This window comes from Leptonychotes weddellii, chromosome 2 (assembly GCF_054177405.1).
Source record: "Leptonychotes weddellii isolate Sample4059 chromosome 2, ASM5417740v2, whole genome shotgun sequence".
Taxonomy (NCBI): domain Eukaryota; kingdom Metazoa; phylum Chordata; class Mammalia; order Carnivora; family Phocidae; genus Leptonychotes; species Leptonychotes weddellii.
Window position 1 is genome coordinate 67,133,439 of NC_138370.1, and position 21,019 is coordinate 67,154,457.

General features: G+C 40.3%; 1 protein-coding gene across 5 annotated transcripts in view; it reads left to right on the forward strand.

Moving 5' to 3' along the window:
- Nucleotides 1-21,019, forward strand: part of NR3C2 (nuclear receptor subfamily 3 group C member 2) — a 322,324-nt gene that overhangs the window by 241,040 nt on the left and 60,265 nt on the right. For all 5 annotated transcript variants that reach the window (XM_081811789.1, XM_081811786.1, XM_081811787.1 and 2 more), the window contains exons 5-6: nucleotides 11,090-11,440; nucleotides 12,731-12,875. In XM_081811789.1, coding sequence (XP_081667915.1) covers nucleotides 11,090-11,440; nucleotides 12,731-12,875 — 496 coding nt within the window. The remainder of the gene's footprint in view (nucleotides 1-11,089; nucleotides 11,441-12,730; nucleotides 12,876-21,019) is intronic.

Consider the following 21,019-nt stretch of genomic DNA (forward strand, 5'->3'; position numbering starts at 1 on the left):
GGACTCTCTCAAGGTTAGAAGTTGCAGGGCTGCCTGCCCTCTACTATAATAGTTGGCTCACTGCTTCTTGGAGGACACCTGACCTGCCTTTGTGATCATACAAAGGCTGGGTTGAGGCTTGGAGCTGTTTTCTGGTTAGACTGGCTTAGCTCATTGGGTTTGGGGTGAAACCTAACAAAACATACTGTTTCCCTCAGCACTTTATTAGAGAATGGTGACTGTAGTCATCACATTAAGAAATGCAGGTGGTTATAGAATGTCAGCAAAGCATTCATTCATTTATTTGCACTTTTTCCTCTTTGTTCGGTAAGCACTTATTTAACATCTACTGTGTGCTTCCATAAGTTCTAAGCATTAGAATACAGAATTGAAAAAATGAATATAGAGTATATCATTATGTTGGGCATGTCTCATGATCTTTATTCTCTATGATCATATCTGTAAAGGTAGAATAGTTGAATCTAAAAAAGAATTTCGAATCCTAACTCTGGGCCCAAAGAAATTACCATGAAAGATTACAAATTCTCTAATGGGAGGGTTATAGGCTTGATATCATCCCCCATTCAATTATGGAAGTTAAAAATTATTATGGGCACTAAAAATGGTGTTTTACATGGTATGTGACGTGGAACGACATTGTCCATGTGAAAATCATAGCACAAAATTGGCCCCAACCCAAATCAGCAATGAAGAACTGACTCCTAGCCAAGACCTCTGCTCTGGGGTTGACAGCCGTGGGCCACCCCGTGACACTAGAAGAGGCTCGTTCTAACACCTGCAAAGCCATCAGTCCAATTTTTCATCAAAGACACCATCAATTCTTCAGAGCTACATAGAGGGGTGTTAAAAAATCACAACATGCTAGCAGACTATGTTTTAAACAAAGGGAAACCTATCTTTGGAATATAAGCAGAATACTAATGGGAAAATGGCAGGCAATTTGTGAGAAGAAACCATAACTGTTTTTGTTTAATCTCCTTATTGTAAATGTGACATTACTTTAAAAATTACTAACAGTGACATAAATCTGAATTACAGCATGAAAGAAAAACTTTCAGAATGGCCCAGTTATCCTTCCTGAACTACTTAAAGGGTTTCCAGAAGACCTCCTCAGGGCAGTCCATTTTCCAGCTTTGATGGAGAAGGGTTGGCTTGTTTTCATCTAAATCTATGGTTCAATCTCCTATGTGAAGGAAAAATAGATTATAAGGAATCACAGAATATAAAAAGGGATTTAACATTTACTTCTCCTAAAAGTTTCTTTTTATGGGTTAGCATCATATTTATTAAGAATTTTCTTGGGGTGCCTCAGTGGCTCAGTCGTTAAGCGTCTGCCTTTGGCTCAGGTCATGATCCCAGGGTCCTGGGATCGAGCCCCGCATCAGGCTCCCTGCTCCGCGGGAAGCCTGCTTCTCCCTCTCCCACTCTCTCTGCTGTATTCCTTCTTTGGCTGTGTCTCTCTCTGTCAAATAAATAAATAAAATCTTTAAAGAATTTACTCGAGTTCTTTCTGCCCACGGGTCTTGTCCACCACCTTTTTTGCCCCACGGGGGAAAAAAAAAACTTTCTTAAATTCTTTCTTGGACCTTTTTTTTTTTCCCCAAATGTGGCTAAATGATATAAAATTGAGATGACTTTAAATTTGAAACTTAAATGGAAAGCATATTCTTTTAAAGATGCTTTTGTCCTGCCTGCTGTGCTGAATTAGCTTGTGAGAGAGCCACCAAAGCTCTGGAATTTACACTGTGGCAGAATACCAGATGAAAAAAATAGCTGTTCGTCTTCTAAACAGAACTGAGAGGTCAGGCATGTGTGTCCGCCCCCACCCTGGCATGGCTCTGCTCACCACCAGGCAGCTAAGAAGGCTCCTCCTCAGCGGTGACCTGAGACCTGCCAACACAAGACATCATCAGAGTGCCTCAAAATGTTTTAGCGCTAACCCTGTGTGCAGAGGAAAGCTGGAATGAAAACACGAGAAGCAAATGCAAGAGAATCACTTATTCAAAAAAGGCCATTTGGTTTGGCTCTGCTTTATCTGGGAGTTTCCAGACCAATTCAGCCTGTATCCTGAAGAGATCCCAGCCTAGAAAAATAAATTTTTTTTCAAGTACATGCAGCATTGGCTACTATTAATTCTTAATTTAGACTTATTCTGATAATGTCAGTGGAATAAAATGTAGAGTAATATTTATTTAAAATGCATGAAAGCTACAAACATTGACATTTGTTTTCTCTTTCCTCAGGCCTATTTAATTTCCCCCCCAACTTGATGGCATCCTGTTAACTCATTAACATGTTTACTTATCCTTTTTTTCTATTAGTGTTAGCTTCTAATATGAAGATTTTTAAAAATTCTGCTTGGCTTCTTTGTCTTGCATTTTTTAAATGTAAAAATACTAGAGTGATAGTGCTCAGAAATGCAGAATGTTTTCTGTTATGCCAATTGTGAAAAATACGTGTTTATATCAATTCATGAGATTATTATTCTGTGTTTGGTTATCTAGTTCACCAATTCTTTTTCTTGCTAAGAAGTTTTAATAATTTTTAATCGTTCAGTTATAATCTCAACATTGGTAGTCTCAACTAAAACCTCGTCAGTTTTCTTTTATGTAAGTGATGTAAAGCACTACTTATAATTTGATTAAAATTGAGATGACTTTATATAAAATATGCTGTTAAGTAATAGTCCTTAAAAATAATGAAAACTATAATGATGTGGCTCTAAGTAATTATTTTACAAAAAGAATATTGAACTAAGGCTAAAATATTTTAAAGAAAACTGGTCTTGGAGACAAAACTATCCTCCTAGTCTGCATATTTTTCCATCCCACTCCATAGTTTTTCTTTCTTTCTTTGGTACACAAATAGTAGTCATTAAAAAAAATCTGAAATTGAATTTAGGTAACTTCCCTCATTGAATTAGAATTCTGGAATACTTGCGAGTTGTAAGGTCACTGGGTACAATGAAAGGGACCGAGATGAAGAAGCCATTGCAGTGAAGTAGGAGCAAATGCTAAGAGGGAAAAACAGGACAATTGAAACATGCCTAAAAAGTGATGTGCAGACAAATGTTAAAGCATTATATTTTCAGTGTTCTCTTAGAGCTTATTTGTAGAATTTTTTGCTGAAAATGTAAAGAAAAATGCCATTAACCTAGGGTAAATAACCTGATATACCTATTGGGTAAACTTGTTTACATATTTATAAATATAAATAAGTTAACATGTATGTGTGTGTGTATGTGTGCGTGTGTGTGTGTAATACTACTTAAGGTAGATCCCACTTAGCTGGCTTTCTGGTTTGAGGAGGTATGCCTGGGGCCCTTTTTGTGGGTTTTCTGCCCAGCATGTGTCCTAGCATCTGACCAGTTCTTTTTGGCCTGAGCCAAAGGAGGATCACGCGAGGGCGCAGGAAAGCACAGTAAATTAAGCGGGGCACTGTAGTCTGTTTCCAGGTCACTGCCTTCTGCCTCTTTCTCATACCTTGCTCACCCTTTGACCTTGTTAGAGCAGTAATGTTTCTTCATAAAACATTCTTAATGAGACTATTTACCTTGCATACCCAATGAGATCATGCTTCATGTAATAAATTCTGTGCTCAAACATATGCCAAGAAGGCAACTCTTGCAGCTGTTAAAGAATTAACTTTTTGACTGAGGGAGGGGCCTTTTGCTTGGCAGCCACGGCTATCATGACCCTGTTCTTCTTATTTTAAGTATATTATAAAGCTAGATGGAGGTTTTCCTCTCCTTTTTTTCCCCTTTTGCTAATTTGTTTGTGTTTTGTTTTACGTCCACAGATCTGTTGATCTTGAGCATAGCATAGTTATTCCTAAAGAATGTGAAATTTACAAAGCAGATAAATAATATGTATTTCTTTCAAGAATGTTCATCTGATTTCAAAGATCTGTTTGTCCAAAGAACTCAACTCTCAGTCGCAACAGAGCTTAGGACCTTTATTTTTTATCAGAAGTAGTGAGTTTGGGGCACCTGGGTGGCTCAGTCGTTAAGCGGCTGCCTTCGGCTCAGGTCATGATCCGGGGGTCCTGGAATCGAGCCCCACGTCGGGCTCCCTGCTCCGTGGGAAGCCTGCTTCTCCCTCTCCCCCTCCCCCTCCTTGTGTTCCCTCTCTCGCTGTGTCTCTCTCTGTCAAATAAATAAGTAAAATCTTAAAAAAAAAAAAAAAAAAAAAAGTAGTAGTGAGTTCTTCCTCCCCAGTGAATACTAGTTTTTATACAGCCAGTTTGAACTCTGTATCTTTTGGTACCTCCTTCCATCAGAATGAAGGTGCCCTCACCTGAGCAAAAAGCATAAAGCCTGGGACACCTGCTACAGCAGCAGCAGCCCCCAAGTACCCCAAAGTTGACCGTTCTGCCCAGGGAGTGAGGAGACAGAATACCTGTGTATTGGTACAGGTCGTAATATGCCCCCTACTGAAAAGACTAATCTCTTCAAGAGAGGCCACCTAACGGTAACCCTGCTGAACTCGTTGATGCCAGTGGAGGGCCAGGCCCTTTTTCACCCCCCTTTGACTTCTTGATTTGATGTCACCTGCACACGTAATGGGGCTTCTCTCTTCTGTTCTTCCACTGTCATTACCACAGCTCAGCACCCACCCCTCTGCCACAGCCCCGTCAGTGCCTTGTGGCCCTGTGCAAACCCACCGTACCGTCTGTGTGATGGTGGGGACAGCAGTACCAGCCTCACAAGGCACTTCTGAGGATTCAGTGAGATATTTTACAAGATACCGTCCTAGCACTTAACAGATTCTCAGTGAATGGCAGCTCTTTACTATCACGATTTCCCCACTAAGGAAATTAGTTTAAGGGAGTCCCAGCCTGGCCACACCTGGAAGACCTCTGCGTCACCTTCGGAACTCTGGCCCAAGGTGGAACCCTCTCCACACACAGCCTCCTTGTACACACATTCCCGAGTCTGACTGGCACTAAAAGAAAAAAGGGAGGGGAAAAAGTGTTGCTAAATAGAAGAGGAAAAAATAATATTTATATACCTACAGAAAATATAAATGCCATAAAAACAATCATTAATCATCTGTCTAGTCCCAGAAGTACCTTGTAGGCAGAGGCTTGCGTTGCACCTTTCCAACCTCCTGTATCCAGCAGGGAAAGTAGCAGAATATGTCGTTGGGGGTTATCTTCCAGAACCTTGTTACTATCTCTGCAAAATTAGTAGACCCCCTATTCTGGCTGCCTCAGATTCCCTTGAGTCTCTCTGATGAGATTTGGCTTCTGGTGTGAGGGACTCTCCTCTTAGAGAAGTCAGTGGGGCTTAACTTTGGGTGGATCCCTACACAGGAAGGTGGCCTGGCTCACGTGGGTCTTCAGTGTAACCTGAATCACACCAGAAGCAAACCAGAGCATGGTGGGAATTAATGCAGAGGGATACAGGAAAACGTGACCTCCAATAGAAAGATAAAACAACTTCTCCCTCCCATCGTCTGACTCTCCCAAGTATCTTGTCAGTACCACTGATCCCACACTTATCATAGCCTGCTTTACAAACCTAATTACTTTCTTATGTATGGGTCCAACTTCCTTCCCCAAGATTCTCATCTCTTGTCCAGACTCCAATACTGTTATTCAACATTGCACTGCTCCCAGAACCAAGACTCCTTCTACACAGTGGGTAGATACTGGTTATTGGCTAAGTAGTAAAGAAACATGTTCTCCAATAGCAACAAAATTATATTTATTATAGATGTGAAGATATCTATGGATATTTGTACACACATTAAAATATAATATATGGATATCCACTAATTTGGAACATCTTTTCCCCCAGGTTTATTGAAGTTATGATTAACAAATAAAAGATTACATGTATTTAACGTGTACTGTGTGGTACTGTGATATAAATAAACCTGTGTAATGATTACCACAAGCTACTATATCCATCACCTCATACAGTTACCATTGTGTGTGTGTGTGTGTGTGTTGTGTGTGTGTGTGTGTATGTGTGGAATGTCTTTTAAAGTGGTCAGAAGTTGGGTTTGAGTTTGCCTTGGCATATTTTCTGTGTTACTAACATCAATAATGCCTGTTAATTTATTAAATTATGTACATTACTGTGAGAATGTTTAGAGATACTTTTTAAAACACCCTGTTTTCAAGTTCTTTAACCACTCAAGGAGTATTTATAAACAATTGAAATGCCACTTTTTTATTATCAGTTGAGAATCTACTCGTTCATTCATGAAGCAGGGTGCCCCTGGATGCTTACCCCAGTTCCAGGGGTGTGTATTGTCTTGTGAACAATAGATGCTCTTTTTCCTGTTAGTACCAATGGGAGAGGTTTTGCTGTGAAACCAATTAAACCTGTAGAAAGATGACATTCCTTGCTTTGGTTTTACGACACAGAAATACTTGGTTTTCCCCCCAGCTCTCTGAGTATGCCATTTCTGGCAATAGAAAGGCAAAAAGCAGTTATGCAAATAAAGAGGATGAGGAGGAGAGGAAAACATGAGCAGGGCAAGGGTGGCAGGAGAAATGGTCTGTTAAAAGAGGGATGATGAGGTGGATGCTGTTATTGTCCTGTGGGTTCAATCCAGAAATTATATTTGGCCTGTGAACAGAAAACACATGTTTACATATAACCTGAGTATATCTTCTCTAATATTTACTGCTGAGACCTAAATTTCAAGACATGGCATGGAGCGTCTCCAAAATGACAGAACTCGGGGCGCCTGGGTGGCTCAGTCGGTTAAGCGTCCCCCTTCAGCTCAGGTCATGGTCCCAGAGTCCTGGGATCGAGCCCCTGCATCGGGCTCCCTGCTCTGTGGGAAGCCTGCTTCTCCCTCTCCCACTCCCCCTGCTTGTGTTCCCTCTCTCGCTGTGTCTCTCTCTGTCAAATAAATAAAATCTTAAATAAAATTAAATTAAATAAAATGACAGAATTCTCACTTTAAATTTTTCCAGTGAAACACCGTGATTGAAAAAAATCCCATACCAATCTTTATTCTAACTCCAGAAGAAGAAGAAGAAAAGCTGCCCTAATTACCCATTTCTAGGACTAAAATATCTTTAACTGAACATACTTGAGAAAGATCATGATGAAAGTACTATGAGAACCTAGTTTACCCCCTCATTTTACTATGAGATGCAAGAATGATAGAATTCCTAGCCAGCCATCATTCTACCCAACCAGTAGTTTGTCAAAAAGGTATCTTACAGGTCCTATCAGCCTCAGAGAGTAAACCAAAAAGGAAGTCTTGCCATACTACGTTTAAGGCCTTTGTGAAATCGTGAGAGCTCACTGGGAATTTTTCACACTTTTTAGAAGGTCCAGCCAGATGCTCCCTGCTTGCTTCTGCATATTGGTCAGGATGGGAAGCAGGGCCTCCCCATTGCATAGCTCCTGGGGGAGCAATTCATGGAGAATCTATAGAGTTCTGTCTCCCAGCAGTGCCAGGAAAAAGTGGCTGCCAAGATGCTGTTAGTAATTAAGGACTTGGCAGCTGAGGGCAGCCAGTAAGCACATACTAGTTACTGTAACATCCAGGTAGAACAAGGGAAACTCCTTTAGGTTTAAGTGGGACTGGGACATGTTTGCAGTCACATTAATGCACCCCCTCCCCCCCCCTTGCATGTGCACACACCCACCCACAGCTGTCGCTGGTACTTAAGAAATGAAGTGTGGCTCTGGCCACCTGGGAGCATGCATTCCCAAGCCCAATGCCCATTAACTCCATGTTAATTTAGTAAGGTGGTTGGTAGGCAGTGTTAAGACCCCAAATTTTTGTTCACTGATGCTTTGGATAAACATGCTTATTAAGGATCTTTGGCAAAAGATGTTCCTGTGTAATTAGCAAACATCTTAATTATACACTTGGACTTGAAGCTTGTGCTAATCTTAAAGTATAAAAATGACGCGAATTAGGTAAAGAGAAAAGGATTAGAAGGGAAGCCGCATAGCGTAACTCCATTACTAGAGTATAATAATTTATTCAAGTTTATTAAAATTTGAATTTGAAATAAATTCAACATATATTGAGTACCCATAAACACCATGGAAAGGATGTTATAGGAACACATGAGACACTATTACCAACTTTTAGGAGCTTTCATTTTAGAATATAGCGTGTATTAGAAGAGCAGCATAAAATTTTCAAGCGTTTTAGAAAGACTACTTTGAGTAATAAAAGTGTAATTAATTATGTAACTCCCCATGCTTTTAGAAAAGATATTGGATGAATACATGTGGCTGCAGAATCTGCACACTGAAAATATTACCCTGAGCTATTTTACAGAGTATTTATTACTCGATGTCAAGTGTGTCCCACATACATCCACAAAATCACAGGGTAAAGTTAAATGTACCTGAAATACTAAGCAGAATGTTGATAATCTGCTCACTAGGTTACAGGCTGCAGGACATAGCCTTGTGGATAAGTGCTAGAGAAAGCGTTAAGCTCTCTTCTTCGTGATATTTCATGGCTTTGACCTTAAATCAGCCAGGAGAATAAACACAGCATTATAGACCTAAGGCCTAAAACAAATAGGAGTTCTATAATTAATTTGCAAGCAAATATCACTTTTAATAAAAGTTGAAAATATAACCCTTGGCTATTTCTAGTCAATCAAATTATGGTTATCATCAGATGTAGTCCTACAACAAATGAGGACATTTTAATGAACTGGAATATTTTAAATATTTTCAAAATTATGGAAAGAATGGAAGTACCATTGAAATATTATTTCAGACGTTAGTAATAATTTCCAGTGTGTTTTTACTTTTCTTACCCAGTTAGCCCTCTACGAGCTAGGAGGGGGAAGCCTCATCAACTCCATTTTTCAGATGAATCAGTTGAGGCTTAGCGAAAAGTTCATGTGACACAGGCAGTTCCAAGTATCTGATTCCCCAAGTAATCACCGTAGGCTATTGAGAGGCACCTGGCTGATTTCTTTTCTTGGTGGTCTCTCACTCATCCATTCCTCAGAATCATGTGAGTTCCCCACTGTAAGCTCGGCACTCTTGGGCAGGACTCGTTCGCAGCTTCCTGTTAGCATATGTGAATATGATACATTTGCTTTTCATTGAAACCGTTCCGAAAAATCAGATTTTTCTGCCACAAATCTTTTATTGAAGGAGGTACTCTATAAAGAAATGAAATGTTTTGAAATGACTTTTAAAATTGTTCTGCTGGGCGCCTGGGTGGCTCAGTTGGTTAAGCGACTGCCTTCGGCTCAGGTCATGATCCTGGAGTCCCTGGATCGAGTCCCGCATCGGGCTCCCTGCTCGGCAGGGAGGCTGCTTCTCCCTCTGACCCTCCCCCCTCTCATGTGCTCTCTCTCATTCTCTCTCTCAAATAAATAAATAAAATCTTTAAAATTGTTCTGCTAATTTTAAACTCCTTAAAGATAGGAATTATATCTTTTAAGCCCAGTTCCAATGTTTAATGGTTGTGTGGCAAAGAGATCTGTTGTTGGCTAGTGCCTTGTCTTGTAAATTGGTGTTTCTGTGATGAATGTGGTAAATATTAGTGGCCACAGTTGTAATCATGAATGGTTGTTTTTTAAAATCAAGTTAATTAGTGTGGCATATTTCTACTCTACATTAAATTTGTATTCTACAAATCCCTTACATCTTAGAACTAAGTAGTAGGTGGCTGGTCCTTCAAGAATTTTGAAATAAAGTCTTCAGTAAAATTGGAAACCTTGCATTTGCAAATAAGTTATCACCATAGCTCGAAGTTCAGTTTGGCATTTCTAAGCTTTCTTTCCTTTTTATCCATTCAGTCATCCATCCATCTTCCCAGTTATCTGCCCATCTCTCCATCCACCCCATGCACCTGCTGTCCACCCCTCAGCCCTCCCATCTGCTTTCCAGTCTCCCTTCCACCTCCCCAGTCTTTCATTTCTCATTGTCTATTTTAAGGGCCCTTAAAGGAAATGAGAAAGAAAAACAGTTATTATTAAACTTAATACTGACCCTTTGGTTTTCATTAAAATGACCACATTATATTTATTGTCCAAAATGTGGCACTTCTAAGAGTAAATAGAGTGCTACTGGTAATCATGCTGGGACAACCAGCATAAACCAGGACTGTTCTGGGCAAATCAGAACATAAGGTCACTCGTACATAATATGTTCTCCTAAAAATCTAAAGTGGGATTCCATTATAGTATTATTATATTTTTTTAGTTCTAGATTATATGATATGTGAATTGTTTATATTAACAAAATAGAGTGAGGCAGATTTTTAAAGATTTTTTATGTGTATTGGTGTAACTTAAACCTGATTTTTTTGTAGCATTAATTCCTGTACGTGTAGTAGTTAGCTCTCTAATTTGAAATCATCTAGATATTTAATTTATTCCCTTTTGTTGCCTTGCTTTGGGGTTGATTGCTCTCCCATTAATTCAGTGGACATCTACAAATCACTGTCTCCAGATATAGCATGTACCAAGGTGCCAGAGGGGCTGTAAACAAGGAGGGACACCCAATCTTTGTGTTTCGGCGGTTCACAGTATAGCTAAGGGCTAGCAGCATTTACACCAAATAACTGTGCATAAGCCAGCAATGGACCAGCACATGGACCAGAACAGGAAGAGTAAGTGGTAGAGAAGCACCAAGAAGAACTAGTAAAGGGGCCAGGGAGAGCTAATTCGAGGAAGCAGAGACAGCACTAGAATAATAAGACCCATTCTGGCACTTGTTGGCGACTTGTTGGTGGATAATACCAGGAATTACTGGCTTCTGTAAGATTTAACTGAGGCATATGTAACTTATTAGCATACGAAGTAATTTTTCCTTCCTCTGAACTCCCATCTCTCTCATGTGTTAGCTGTGTGATCGTAGACAGATTTCTTAACCCTCTGGTCTGTTTCCTCATTATAAAATAAGAATCTTAATAGTACCTACTCATAAAATCGTTAAATTGGTTAATTGATATGAAACAGGACTGTGCCTGGTATTAGAAAAATACTGAAAAGGGACTGTTTCTGTTAGTATAGCAAGACATCTTTCAAAGAAAAGTAATCCGTTTCAGTCAGTGTTTAATTGTAACTTACCTCATGTAATGTATCCCAAACATAATCTAAATTTACCCTTATTGTTTATAATGTTTTACAGCTCGAAAGTCAAAGAAGTTGGGCAAGTTAAAAGGTATTCACGAGGAACAGTCACAGCAGCAGCAACCCCCGCCCCCACCCCCGCCCCCCCAGAGCCCCGAGGAAGGGACGACGTACATCGCTCCCGCCAAAGAGCCCTCAGTCAACACAGCGCTGGTTCCTCAGCTCTCCACAATCTCACGAGCACTCACACCTTCCCCTGTTATGATCCTTGAAAACATCGAGCCTGAGATTGTGTATGCAGGCTACGACAACTCAAAACCAGACACAGCCGAAAACCTACTCTCGACTCTAAACCGCTTAGCAGGCAAACAGATGATCCAAGTCGTGAAGTGGGCAAAGGTACTTCCAGGTAGGACCGCCTCTCCTGTCACGGTCTGCATCCTGAACTAGAGAGGTCAGGGCAGCAGATTTCACCATCTCCAGCAGTGCAGTTGGAGTTAGCTTCCCGTTAAATCCTCATACCAGATTTGTTTCAACAATATCAAATTAATCGAGTGTGTAAGGAAACTCTGTTCATGTGCTCATTTCTCCTGAGATGTTCGGGCTGCGGGTTCTATTATTAATATACATTTCTTGTGTTGATGATTGAAAGGGGACATTTCAGACCCAAAATATTTATAAGGTAAAATACATTCTGTTATGAGAGCACAAGGTGAGCCCTTTATCAGCAGCTTGTAACCAGGGCCAATCTAAGCACAGACAAGAAAACTAAGACCTGTCAAGTAAGTTGTATGAGACCCTGAAAGACTATTCTTTCTGAAAATATCATCTTACCTCCAGCACCCTTTAAATTGTCCTTGACATTCCTACTCTAGTCATTTTTTGTGCTCTAGAATTTTATTAATAAGGCCCCTATTAATCTACAGAAAAATCACTTAGACTGGCTATCCCATTGTCCCAGTTCATTAATCAAAGCAGTTTCTTGGATTATCTGTGGTCAGCCAGGGCCCTAAGAGAAAAGATTGGGGAAAGCTCCGATAGTTGTTTCTTTGAAGAGGAGCTTGCCCAGGTGAAACTCTACAAATGGAAGAATACCATGATGCCCCTGGGAATACAGGGGATGAGAAAAGGAATAAAAGAAGGGCTAACTTAGGCCCAGATGGGAAGACTGTGGGAGAGGGCAGGACAGGTACCAAGGATCCTCATTCTACTTCACAACTTTGTTGGAGTCCAGTATTACCCCCGGATGAAAGGAAACAAGGAATGATATTTTTTCAACCACCCCAAATTCACAAAAATTAAAATCTTCCACCATGATAGCAGAAATGCAGGAGTTGACAGTTAATTACTAAAATATTCCTTATTTTAATGTTACTGTGAGTAGAATGAAGCAAGTTTTACAGGTTAATATAAATTCTTTCAGTCTAACCAATGGTTTTAGACCGTTATCCACAATGAAACTGCCTGAACTCCCTGGTTTTATTTGTCCTGGCAGTTCACCCTCATTGAAAATTTGGGGTGAATTTAGAATGAAACGTTGAACAGGGCCATGCCCACGGTAGGTGCTCCTTAAATGACTGTTGAACTAATTTGAGTCTGTTAGAGACAGGTGACTGTTTGGGGTTGCCTTAAGAAGCTTCTTCCTGGAATGTACTTAAATGCTAAGTGTATTTCTGTGATTAATTGTTCTGTTCTTCAGGATTTAGAAACTTGCCTCTTGAGGACCAAATTACCCTAATCCAGTATTCTTGGATGTGTCTATCATCATTTGCCTTGAGCTGGAGATCGTACAAACATACAAACAGCCAATTTCTCTATTTTGCGCCAGACCTAGTCTTTAATGAGTAAGTACCTATTAATTAGCCTTCATAAAATAAACTGCAGAGTTATTTGTTATGCTTTTTTTTTATGATTTCTAAACATAAATCATATGTATATTTGTGAAAGAATCCACTGACACTAGCTAGCATTTTTAAAAGGAAAAAATCCTATCATTTAAGAATTTAAAAATTACTTTTTGCAGAATTACCATGCACATGTCTGAGTATATATAAATCAGTATATATAGTTCTCATATAATAGTATGTGGGAATTGTCCCAAAAGAAAGATGATCCAGTTGGCTCTAGAAACTTGACTGGTACAAAGCCACCATTAATAGAAAACAGTCTCTTTTGGTATCTCCTCCAGTTGAGAAGACTATCTAATTTCTAGGAAATGTGAATGTATGAAGTGCCAGTTTTTGCACGCATTCATATAGTGGTTCTATGGTTAACAGTATACAGCTGCTCAGTGTGTTTTCATGACACTCAAAATTACCCTTCTTTGCAATCATAAAAAAAGCCAAATGTGGTAGTGAAACATCTTTAGTTTTATGATGCATTTTAAAAGATCAAAAGAATTGTAAGATTTCTTTGGCCATGAATTCCTTCCTACGTTAAGTTTACACTTTTTGCATTCTACATTAGCACATTTTGTGTATATTTCCGGCAGTGCTTCTTTGTCATTGTTGGGTCAAGAAACACCTAATATAAAAAAGGAACTTTTGAATTATGACAGTAGCCACAGCCATATTCTAACAGATGGCTCTCTCTAGATATGAAAATAGGGGTTTTCAGTAAGGAAGGAAGCAGATAAGAAATAGATCGGTGATAAAGAAAAGCAATGCAAAAGATGAGAAGTGGACACATAGTGCCAAGATACCTAAATGGTACCATAGCAATTTCCCTACGAAGTCCAGTCACCCCAATATGGTAGGTCACAAAGACCATTTTATTCCAGTGTAAATTAGGAACATCAGCTGTTGGTTCTCAGGGTGACCCTTCTTTTGGCGATTAGTCAGAAAGAATAATTCTACTGCATAATTTTTCACCAAAAGCATGAAGTGAGGCCAAACAACTGACATGCGCATTTTCATTTACTTGTTTTCCTCATTAGTCAGCTGATATTATTAAATAGTAAGCCTGTTTTCAAATATGGTCTATAAACCAAAAGGAAAACATGTTCCTTGTTTTAAAAGTGTGGGTAAACAAGAATCTCTACTCCATGCCATCCAGCATGTTTCCATTTGATTTTAACAGGAGATTTAAATGATCCATTCAGTCTTCTTGAGTACATCTATTAATTTTTTCCCATAAAATACATATAAAAATTTTCCATTTGAGCCATTTGTAAGTGTATAGTTCAGTGGCATTAATTACATTCACATTGCTGTACAACCATCCCCACCCTCCGTCTCCAGGACTTCATTGTCCAGACAAAAACTTTGAAGCCCTTAAACAAGAACTCCACAGTCTCCCCTCCCCCAAACACCTGATAACTCTAGTCCATTTTGCCTATTCTAGGTAATTCATACAAGCAGAGTCATACGATATGTATCCTTCCGTGTCTGGCTTATTTCACTGAAGCATAAGGTTTTCAAGGCTCATCCTTATTGTACCATGTATCAGAATTTCATATTATGGCTGAATGATATTCCAATGTATGTACATAGGATTGATCCTCATTGTTTGCAGATTCTGTGTTTGTGAATTGACTTCTGGCTACATTTATTTGTAACCTCAGAGTCAAGACTCACAACACTTCCACAGTCTTTCGCAGATACGCCCAGAGCAGCAATAAATTTGCATCGCCCAATGTGTACATTTCAGCTGAGACTCTCTGCCTTTTTGTTTCGGCTCTCATAGTGTGAACAAGTGGCCTTTTCATGGTCTATTTCGTACCACGTTTTTTGCATTTTTGTGCTTTTTTTGGTGATTTCACCGTTTAAAATGACCTCTAAGCAGAGTGCTGAAGTGCTATGTAGTGTTCCTAAAGCAAGAAGTCTGATGTGCCTTAGGGAGAAAGACATAGGTCTTAGATGAGCTTCTTTCAGGCATGAGTTATAGTGCTGTTGGCTGTAAGTTCAATGCTAATGTATCAGCTATATATTTATTAATAAGATGCCCTTAAACAGAAATACACGTAAAACAGGATTATGTATAGATCAGTTGATGAAAGTGACCAGTGGATCTTAAGAACCTCACCCTGTATTTCCCTTAGGAGGAACAGTTCATTATTCACTGATTCAGTGTTTGCTACAACTTTATAAAATATAACTACCTTATTTATTTTTACCAGTAAAGAGCATTGACCATATTTTGTTTATTCATTCATCTGTCAATAGACACTTGGGTTGTTTACACCTCTGGCTATTGTAAATAACGTTGCTGTAAACATTTGTATGTTAGTACCTGTTTGAGTCCCTGCTTTCATTTCTTTTTTGGTATATATCTAGGAGCATATTATAATTCTACATTAAACTTTTGAGGAACCACCACACTGTTTTCCACAGCAGTTGTACTATTTTATGTATTCCCACCAGCAATGTGACAATAGTTACAAGAGTTCCAATTTCACCACATCCTTGCTAATACTTATTTTCTGTTTTGGGCTTTTTTTTTTTTAGATTTATTTATTTATTTGAGAGAGAGGGAGGGAGAGAGATGGGGGAGGGGCAGAGGGAGAGGAAGAGGGAGAATCTCAAGCGGACTCCCCGCTGAGCACAGAGCCAGACACTGGGCTCCAGCCCAGCACCCTGAGATCTTGACCTGAGCCAAAATCAAGAGTTGGATGTTTAACCAACTGAGCCACCCATGCGCCCCCTAGGGTTTTTTTTTTTAATAGCTTTCCTAGTAGGTATAAAATGTTTGGGGATGGGATTTTTTTGTTTTGTTTTGAAATATATTTGATATATAATATCGTGTAAATTTAAGGTATACATGTTGATTTGAGACATTTATATATTGTAATATGATTGCCATTGTAGCAGATGCTTAGCACTTCTGTCAAGTCCCATAATTGTCATTCCTTTCTTTTGGTAAGAGTAATAATTAAGATCTAGTCCATTAGCAAGGTTGATGATTATAATAGTTTATACATTCACTATACTGTACATTAAGTCTGCACAACTTGTCTACTAGTTGCTAGTTTGTACCCTTAAAACAACATCTCTCCTTCCCCCCTCCTTTCACCTCTCAGTAATCACTATTATACTCTGTTTTTGCAAGTTAGCCTTCTTTAGATTCCACATATGAGTGATATCATACAGCATTTGTCTTTCTCTGACTTATCTCTTAGGAGTTGTGAAGTCCTTTCTCATTGTGGTTTTGATTTGCATTTCCCTAATGACTAATGATTTGGGGCCTCTGTTCGTGAGCTTATTGGCCATTTGTAGATCTTCTTTGGAGAAATGTCTGTTCAAGTTCTTTGATCATTTTTAATTGGATTGTTTGTCTTTTTGTTCTTGAGTTGTAGGAGTTCTTTATATACTCTGGATATTAAACCCTTATCAGAGATGTGATTTGTATATTTTTCCCATTCTGTCGGTTGTCTTTTCACTCTTGATAGTATCCCTTGAGGCGTTTAAAATTACAGGTTTTAATTTTAATGAAGTGCAGGTTATTTTTTTCTTTTGTTGCCTAGGCTTTTGGTATACTCTTAGTTTTTAATTGTATGCACATATCCAAGTATATAGGTTCCGAAAAAGGTAAAAAATTGTAAGAATCCTTTTTAACAAACGAGATTTAGGGGAAAGCAACTTATATTTGAAGTCTAAATTAATGTAATTGAAAGGTTTGGGAAATAAATAAGAAACCAAAAATAAAAAAGGCCATATACACTTTGTGTACAACATTTGCCTGTTGTAAAAAATACTAATAGAGATGAAATGGAAACACAAAAATGGCTTTCTAATGTTTTAAATAGTTAAATGTTATGATATTATATAATTATTAGAATGAAAATTTTATCTCTCTTCTTAAAACTTTGACCTTAACCCCACCCTAGAGTTCTGTAGGTTTCTCTCAACTAGAAACTAGAATAGTGCAGGGCTGTGTTTTTCAGAATTCAAAAAGGGGGGAACCTACTTCCAGAAAACATTTAGAAATGACATAAAGCCTTTTGATCAAATCACACCAACAAAAAGAGCTTGATCAGTAGCTCTATCACAGGGTGCTATCATAAACCCTCTATTTTTTTTTAGAGAAACTATTAAGTTAGGATGGCCTGCAACTAGAGTCTGAATGCATATGCATGCTTCATCCTGCATTTATTGAAGGAATATTTGCTAACTGTTGTCAATGTTCTGAACAGTGCCCAGCGGCAGGAAGGAACTCCGTGCAGAGTTATGTAGTGATGGGACACGGAGAGAAATGCAAAGATGTTGAAAGGCAAAATGGACAGGAATTGCTGGTGGTCAGATTCAGGTAGAGAATGGAGGGGAAGAAGAAATGGGTGTCTAGGATGACTTCCAGGCCTCTGCCTTAAGTGCCAGGTCAGATTTGGTGTCACTGCCCAGGAAAAGGGAGCAAGGGTAAAGGACCAGAGTTTGGAAGGGAAGAAGGAGAGTGTGAAGCCAGTTTTAAACCTAAGATTGAATTGCCTTTCAAATATTATTCAAGGAAAGATATTAAATAAGCAGTTTTTATACACACCCGAAGCTTAGAGAGAGGTTCCAGCTGAAGATACCAATGTTGAACTCATTTTAGAGGTGGTAGTTAAAGGACCCAAGACACGGGGCGCCTGGGTGGCTCAGTTGGTAAAGCGACTGCCTTCGGCTCAGGTCATGATCCTAGAGTCCCTGGATCGAGTCCCGCATCGGGCTCCCTGCTCAGCGGGGAGTCTGCTTCTCCCTCTGACCCTCCCCCCTCTCATGTACTCTCTCTCTCGTTCTCTCTGTCTCAAATAAAAAAAAAAAAAAAAAAAGAAGGACACAAGACAGGGGAGTGCAGGTCACAGATCCTAAGGAAAGAGAGTGCTTCCAGAAAGAAAGTGTGGCTACCAGCATTAAACGCCGTGTGAGCCCAGTGAGCGGTGAACCGAAAGCTGGAAGCACGCCTCCCCGCTTGCTGGCCAGCACCTTGCACATTCTTACCTGCTGAGCATGTCCCTATACTTTCCCTCAGCCAGTACCTGTACTTGCATACCCTTCCAGCAAATGAAGGAAGGAACATACGCCGTTCAGCTGAGGGGAGATCAGCTCTCATGGGATCCTCCCTTGCTCTCCCGCTCACTCTCCCCTGGCTCAGGCCACCTCAAACCTGCATCGGCAGCTCGCTCTTAGGTGTCCATAGCCCTACGTTGTTTCCCTGGGACCTCCTCATTGAAATCACAAGCTCTGTCGTCATCAGTTTTTGTTTTTGTTTTTTTAAGATTTTATTTATTTATTTGAGAGAGAGAATGAGATAGAGAGAGCATGAGAGGGGGGAGGGTCAGAGGGAGAAGCAGACTCCTGGCCGAGCAGGGAGCCCGATGCAGGACTCGATCCCGGGACTCCAGGATCATGACCCGAGCCGAAGGCAGTCGCTTGACCAACTGAGCCACCCAGGCGCCCTGTCATCAGTTTTTAATTTCCAGCACCTGGCATGGTGTCCAGGACAAAGTAGGAACTCTGTAAATATTTGCCAAATAAGTGAATTATTGAACAAATGAACCAGTCTGTTAATTAGTCTAGAAGATGCTTTCTAAGTTATCATTGCTGATTATGAGGATGACATTTATGATAAAGAAGTGTGATAGGGGATGCAGTTTTCATGCCAGAAGCTTTGCTGTATTTAAAACCGTGAACAAAACTTTAATAGTTGATCCTTTGTGTTTGCCTTCTCCTGTGAAACAGATCTGAAAGTTCCCAAAGATCTTATCCTTAACGCTGTGTACTGGCTTTATTGGAGTTGGAGGAAAGGTGGGGAGCAGAGAATAATTAAGGAAAACATTCTTTCCCATCTTTTTTTATTAAACATTGGGGTGAAGATATGAGTTAATACTTTAAATTAGCATAGAACTTTTCTTATTATAAATGTGAAACTTTTCAAATATGTATTAAATGATTAATTATTCAATTGTACCTTGAAACAGCTTATCATATATTGCTACAGATCGCTGCAAGTATTCAAATTTCTTATCAATTCAGTACACATATTAAAACTCCCATTTAAGCCTGTAATGAAATTTCTTCCAATTTTTTTTTTTTTTAATTTCTGAAAGGCAGGTTCAGTGTCACCACTCTTTTCTAAGTCTTGGCCAGTATTTTAGAATTAAAAGTATATTTAAAAGCATGTTTATATTGTCTCAAGTGGTTGGTAGCCCAACAAAAAATGGTTTTTGAATGATCTTTCACTGAAGATCATTTGTGGTTCCCGAACCTTTATTTTATTTATTCATTTTTCCGGTTGAGAGATGGTAGGAGCAAGAGTTTAAGCCTCGGTGCCGCTTTCGGAGCCCCTCTGAGTGAGCGCTCTGAGTGTGTCTGCCTCGGACTCGGGCTCGTCAGCCGCAGCTCCACAGTGACCTCCCCCTGCAATTGGCTGCGTCATGCCAGCACCAGACTCAGTGTCAGTCATTTCCTGTTTCATGGAGCGCTGCCTGTCCCTGTTGTGACCCCAGTGGGGGCCACTGTGCCGCCATTGTCCAGTCGTCTTTAGTGAGGGGCCCTCCCTGGGTCACAGTGCTCCTAAGGATCCTCTGCACCCAAGGTCCAAAAGCCCTAGTAGGCCTGGCTCATACTCAGGCTGTGTATTCCAAGGCCGTGTCACTGTTGTTCCGGCTGGGATCAGGGTGTCGCCATGAAGGCCAGGAGTGCATGGATTTGGGACACGGCTGGCCTCACCCACCCCTCGCCCACGGAGGTGACTTCTGTGCCTGGACCCTCGCTCCAGCAGGGTAGGAGCCAGTGATGGGTGGGGGACAGGAGTTCTGACGAGAGGAGCCACGGAAGTAGGATGAGCCTGGGTCACCTTCCCCTTTACTGGCTTTATTTACTTTTCCTCCTCTATCCCCAACGGCTCTTCCCCTCTTCTCTTCCCTCTCTGTGGCTTTCAAACAGGATCTCTTACTTCCCCTGTGCTCACTGGGACACCGTTCTGTGTAGTGTCCAATATCTGACCTCCACCCTTCCCTGCTCCCTTCCCTCCTCCTCCTTCTGCTCCCTCTCCGTCCTTCCTCCCTTTCCTTCTCTTTCTGTCTCTCTCTCTGTGTCTTACACACACACACACACACACACACACACACACACACACACACACACACACACACACCACCCCTACCTCCCGTCTTCTGAGATTTCCTCTGTTTTTTTCTTCTGGGTCAGTATGAAGAGATAAACTGAAAGAACAAAAAGTCCCCCTTCTGTGCCTTCTCTTTCCATTGGACCCTATGGAAACAAGGTCCTGTTCTACTAGCTAGAGGGCCAAAGTCTCAACAGAATGGTGTGGCCATTCTGAGTGTTGGACAGGAGCCCCAGCTCCCCCTTTAGAGGGTGCATGTGTTGCCCTTTGCTGGCCGCTCTTTGCATCTGGCCCTCTTCACTCATGCCCGGCCCTGTAAACTATCAAGATTGACACTCCTGAATAAAGAAAAACAATGTCACAAATCAGAAAATGATCAGTCCTTGCCTGCAAGTGGCAGAAACATTGCAGAATGGGATTTTTTTTTCTTTTGCACAAAGACAGGGTGTGGAAGATATCTTGCCACCTGAAGGAGACCAGGCAGAGGGAACTGTAGGTGAAGGTACAATGAAACCTGAGGAGATTTTATAAGCTATAAATGAGAAATAAGCATTCAATCATATATGGAAGCAGAGGAAAAGTAGGGGCAGAACTCCAAACAAGAGGTATTTCTTCCCTTCTTTTTTCTCCCATTCTTTGAAAACAGTATTTCTTCCCCTTAATCAACTAGCATGGTGATAAGTAGAGTCAGAGCAAAAAGTTACTTCTAGACATTCCTAGCCAAAGGGTTGAGAGGAAGAAAGTTCTTAAATAAATGGGTAACTTGGCTGTGGATGCTGCTTCTGGGTTACTGCTCACCTTAAGGAAAGTTCTTGAAATGAGCATGCAGGGGTCAGGGACTGCCCTTACCTGAGAAAGGCAAGAACACTGAAGAGAGGAGTATTAAGACCGTTGAATCACAGACCTGTACCTCTGAAACAAATAATACATTATATGTTAAAAAAAAAAA